At 44.6% G+C, this 1,509-nt stretch overlaps 1 protein-coding gene across 1 annotated transcript in view; it reads right to left on the reverse strand.

The window, feature by feature from the left end:
* Positions 1-496: 496 nt before the first annotated feature.
* The window catches only part of slc34a1a (solute carrier family 34 member 1a), a gene marked incomplete at both ends in the record, with an annotated part of 23,230 nt that continues 22,217 nt past the window's right edge, over positions 497-1,509 (reverse strand). Inside the window, 2 exons of the mRNA XM_081383482.1 lie at positions 497-1,078; positions 1,389-1,509. The exon at positions 1,389-1,509 is cut by the window's right edge and continues 4 nt beyond it. Coding sequence (XP_081239608.1) covers positions 497-1,078; positions 1,389-1,509 — 703 coding nt within the window. The remainder of the gene's footprint in view (positions 1,079-1,388) is intronic.

Genomic DNA, 1,509 nt, shown 5'->3' on the forward strand with positions numbered 1-1,509 from the left:
ATACATTGTATGGGTCAAAATTATCAATTTTTCTTTTATGCCAAAAATCATTAGGATATTAAGTAAAGATCAAGTTCCATGAAGATATTTTGTAAATGTCCTACTGTAAATATATTAAAAATATATATTTTTGTGAGTGAATGCAGCACAATCACCAACATAAATGAACAACTTTAAAGGAGATTTTCTCAATGTTTCGATTTTTTTTTTTTTTTGCCCCCTTAGATTCCAGATTTTCAAATTGTATCTCGGTCAAATATTGTCCAATCCTAACAAACCATACATCAATGAAAAGCTTATTTATTCAGCTTTCATATTACGTATAAATCGACTCTTGCGACTGGTTTTGTGGTCCAGGGTCACATAGGCTATGCATAATCATGCATATGATGCCTTAAAAGTTTCATTAGGTTTTGGAACAGAGCTTCAATCTGAGACTGGTCATTCATAGACTTTAGTAAGGCACCAGGAGGGCTCAGGTTACAATAAAGACCATCTATAACGGCGTGCTGTTGCATCTCTCTAGTCCTCTCAGTCTAAAGACTCTGGGCTCTGAGGAAATCTCCTCCGGGAGAGACAGGCCAGGGTTATCGTACCACTGTTCGGCTTGTTTCTTTGACTCCGGCTTGATGTTTATAGCATCTGGAGGAGTCACCACGACCACATCTGGGTCATTTATCCGAGCCGGGCTACAGCACAACGCCGTGGTTCTGGTGATGAGCTTGTCGAGCGGTTTGAGAGAGTGCATCCACTGCGGGAGAAAGTCCCAGCTGCGCAGCGTCTTGGGCAGGCGTGTGGGATTACGGGCCTGCATCAGGTTGATCAGGAGGACGAAGACGATGAGTGCGGAGAACGGCGTTCCCACCGCGACCATAGCCTGCCATCCGGCCAGAGAGATCCCGAACACGAGGCACGGCATCAGGAGAAAACACACTAGGAGATACAGCACGGCAAACCAGCGGTACTTCGCAGTGCGTTCACCCAGCGCAGACGCCATCCGGATGGGCAGGCGAGTCATCGGGATTGGATACCACAGTAAAATCCCAAAAATATTGAAGTAAAAATGGCACAAGGCAATCTGGAGGGAAAACGAGAATAGAAAGCAGATTTTCACTTTCTTGTGATTTTTTTTATGGCACAATTTATAGTACAAATGATGCAGAATGCATTAAGCTCTGAAATGTAATACTTATGTTTAGGGATTTGAAGAAACCCCAAACCTTAAGTATGCCTAGCACGCACCACTAAAATGCAGAAATAAATGCATAAGTGCTATATGTCCAGGAGATGCATTTTAGCATCTTTCACCCTGAATCTTTGCCAACATGCAGTGATTTTAGGAGACTGAGAGCTCTGTAAGGCTGTGATGGTCTCTCTCGTTCCCGTACTTGGCACGCGGCGGGAAGCTTCTCTTTGGGACTGGCGAGAGCGGCGAGGATGGCAGTGGTGGTCGTGCCGATGTTGGAGCCCAAGGTCAAAGGATACGCTCTGTTGAGACTGATCACACCA

The sequence above is a fragment of the Scardinius erythrophthalmus genome (genome assembly GCF_964197995.2).
Source record: "Scardinius erythrophthalmus genome assembly, chromosome: 13".
Taxonomy (NCBI): Eukaryota; Metazoa; Chordata; class Actinopteri; order Cypriniformes; family Leuciscidae; genus Scardinius; species Scardinius erythrophthalmus.